At 43.7% G+C, this 3,350-nt stretch overlaps 1 protein-coding gene across 1 annotated transcript in view; it reads left to right on the top strand.

The window, feature by feature from the left end:
• Positions 1 to 3,075, top strand: part of LOC104536644 (inner centromere protein-like) — a gene marked incomplete at its 5' end in the record, with an annotated part of 17,198 nt that extends 14,123 nt beyond the window's left edge. The window contains 3 exons of the mRNA XM_010179320.1: positions 678 to 791; positions 1,957 to 2,116; positions 2,861 to 3,075. Of these exons, the coding sequence (XP_010177622.1) occupies positions 678 to 791; positions 1,957 to 2,116; positions 2,861 to 3,075 (489 nt within the window). The remainder of the gene's footprint in view (positions 1 to 677; positions 792 to 1,956; positions 2,117 to 2,860) is intronic.
• Between the last annotated feature and the right edge of the window lie 275 nt (positions 3,076 to 3,350).

The following is a 3,350-nucleotide window of genomic DNA, read 5'->3' as shown; positions in this document are numbered from 1 at the left end:
CGTCGCAGGCTACGGCCTCGGCAGGAGCGAGACGGATGGAAGGGTCCAAGATGAAAGAAGGGTCGAGACCCTCGTGATCCCTCGGCTTTATGCCGAGTATGATGAACGTGGGATGCAATACCTCGTTGGTCAGTTTTGGGTCTGCTTCCCCCTGTAGGCGCAGACACAGCACCCATGATGAGACAACTGACCTTGAGCTTATCTTCTAGCAGCACTGTTTGGGAAAAACATCCTGGTAGTTTTCAGCAAGTTCAGCCACTTAAAAGAGGCTGAGCTGAAAAGTAAAATCACTAAATAGAAAATCAGTTCTATTTAGCTCAAACCAGGACACAGCTGCAGATGGTCAGCTGTTTCCTGATGTTTATATCCTGAAGATAAAGTCAGTAGTGATGTTTTTGGTTTTTTTTCCCCAAAGCACGAGGTCATTGCATTATCAGAGGAAGGCAACTCATTCTTTTAAATGGAAAGGTCAATTTGCTTATGCCACTTTGTGAGGAAAACTCTAACTGTTCCATTTGTCCATTCTCTGCACTGTGTTCAAAGTGCTCCTTAGCATCACAGGCAATTAGATGCTTAGATTTTTATTTTTTTTTTGTGCATACCAAGAAAATGGATCTCTGAATGAACAGCACAGTTTAGTTCCTAAGATGAATTCATTTGTGGTGTCGGCTTGTCAGCAGGAGGAGCAGAGGCTAGCAGAGGTGAAGAGGCAGGAGCAAGAACAGAAGAAAATGCCAGAGGAACAAAAGGCTAACGATATAGCCCAAACACAGCACCTAGAAAACAAAGAGGTAATTCTGCTCTCTCTGGTGAAGTGTCTTTAAGGGATGGCATCAGAGCACTTTGATTCTAGCACTGCCATGCTGTTACAATGGGCAGTTTTACCCTTCCTTTTTTCATTTCCTTTCAATAATGGAGGGATTCAATAACCATTTTTCTTGGTTACCTCTAGTTGGTTCCTGGTAGCTCTGAGTATTTGATTGACCTTGGGGAGTGAAAAGGAAGGAAGAGAAGCAGCAAGAATTTGCCAGGGTTTTCTTATTGTCAGGAAAAGGCAGTGGCTGTTAAGGTTGCCTTGCTTTTCTAAGCTTTTTAATACTGGCTGAACCTCACGGGCAGTAGCGATGCTGAAACATTTATTTAAGCTCAAAATTGGAAACAGCCACAGGATGGCAGCAGGGGCTGTCAAATTGTCCTGTGTTTGGGCCTCACTGCCTAGAACTTGAAAATCCTGAAGGCGAGGTATGCGTCTTGAACGCAAATGTATGGATCTTTATCTCCTTCCAAAGCTAAATATTTAAATCTTTAAATGCAAAACCAGTTAAATAGGAGACATAATGTTAATGGATGCAAAACCATGCAGGTAGCCTCTTATGAGGGAGAAAAACATTTCCAGCTCACTAGAGATACTTGTTCCTCTGGTTAAGGACTGACTTAGTTTCAAGGCTGGTAAGATTTGCAGTTTTAAGCTTTTCTTCATCACCTGCATTTTCCTCGGTCGTGCTGTTCCCACCAAAATTGCAATATAGCTTGTCCTGAGCTCATGTGTGCCTATTCTCTACAAGGTAATGCTCAGTTTAATACTATTGAACAAGCCCAGGAGTTTGGTTGCAGAGTATTTCAAGCACAATACTTGACTTCAGCTTTGAGGATGCAACAAATCCATTTAAGCCTTACTTGAACTGAATGGAACTTCTGTATCTGTATTAGATGCATGTATTGCTGGCTTGTTGATGCCATATGTAGCCAATTAAGCAGCCTAATGAAACAGGAGAAGGCAATGCAAAATCATAACTGGGTCAAAACTTTAGAACTGCCAGATGTCAGGTTTTGCAATTAGGTGATAAAGCAAGAGGTGAGATCTTGAGGAATTTTAGTTGAGAAGTGTCTCACTGCCACTCAAAAGTGTAGCAGTGCCGTTGCATCTAACGCCCGTGGGATGTATTTGTCTTCTAGAATTCACCTGCCTGTAATTCGTACCAGATGACTCCGCAGTCCCGGAAAGAGCCAAAGCTCACCACAACAAATCCAAACAACTATGGGCTGGATCTAAACAGCGATGACTCTACTGATGACGAAAGCCAGCCCCGCAAGCCCATTCCAGCCTGGGCCACTGGTACGTGTTAGCAGGTTGAAGTCTGTTCTGAGAGCCCCCAACAAGCCCTACTGCAGCTTTGCTCCAACAGATAACAAGAGCTGCTATAAGATTTTGCCCAGCTCCTCCTACTTGCACACTGCGGTTAAAAATACTAACCCCAGCAGCATGGCTGGAGTGCTTAATTCAAGGGCTCCTCTACCACTTGGGGAGCTTCTTGTGATAATGTTGGGGAACAAATATTCTCTTAAACTGCTTTAACAGAGCTGCCAGTGTTTATTTTCCCAATGTGAAAGGAATAATTCTGATCTAGTGCTCTGGCCCTGAGCTTGCTTGACATTGATTTGGCTTTAAAAAGCAAAGTCATGCTAGATGTCATGGACCGGGTTCCAGACTGGCAGTCATTCTGGTTCTGAAATGCACGGTTCCATGGTTTCATATTCCGCCTACCTCAGAGGAGCTAAGAAGTTGCGAGGAAACTAATAATATATGTGGGAAGAAAAGCTGAGACACCTTGGCTCTTGCAAATTTATTCTAGTTCCTAGACGGAATTCAGTGCACGCAATATTTGCCCTCCAACTGATCTATGCTGAAGCTTTAGGCTTAACCAGGGCGCTTTTAAAACATCAAATACTGCAGGATTTCTGCTATTTGCAATCTCAGTGTGATTAGAGATGAGGAGAGCGGGGACACCGCATACAAACAGCCTACACAACCACTTCAATTAAAAAAATTAATGAAAAATTTAATCTTTTGTTTCTCCAGGGAATCAGCTTAGCCAAGCTGTAATCCGCCAGTACTACAACCCTCCCAACATTGACGTGATCTTTGGGGTGATCGCACCTCCCAAACTGGAGGACATCTTTTACAAAAGCAAACCGCGCTACTTCAAGCGCACAAGCTCCGCTGTGTGGAACTCTCCACCGTTTCCAGGTGCCAAACCGGCTCTGGGTCGGCCGTACAACCTGAAACCGTTCTGAGGTGGGCAGTGGCCGTTTCTTGTGAAGCAGTGGGTGTTCATTACCTTCTCTCTAGGTGAGAAAAGAGTTACTGTTCAGCATCTGTAAATCTTTAGGTATTAGCATTGAATTAAATGTAAGCTTTTACTGGGCCTCTTGCATTTTCTCTTTTCGGGACTTGTTTTCTTACTGTTAGGCAAAACAGTAAGCTTTTGGGAGATACTGCCTCGGAAAGATGCATTTCCTTTTACCCTTAGCTTTAAGCTGGCAAAGATTTAGAACTTCAGGTCATGAGT

Source organism: Mesitornis unicolor, unplaced genomic scaffold (genome assembly GCF_000695765.1).
Source record: "Mesitornis unicolor isolate BGI_N332 unplaced genomic scaffold, ASM69576v1 scaffold43902, whole genome shotgun sequence".
Taxonomy (NCBI): Eukaryota; Metazoa; Chordata; class Aves; order Mesitornithiformes; family Mesitornithidae; genus Mesitornis; species Mesitornis unicolor.
Note: the sequence above shows the minus strand (reverse complement) of the source record. Positions and strands in the feature narration are given on the sequence as shown.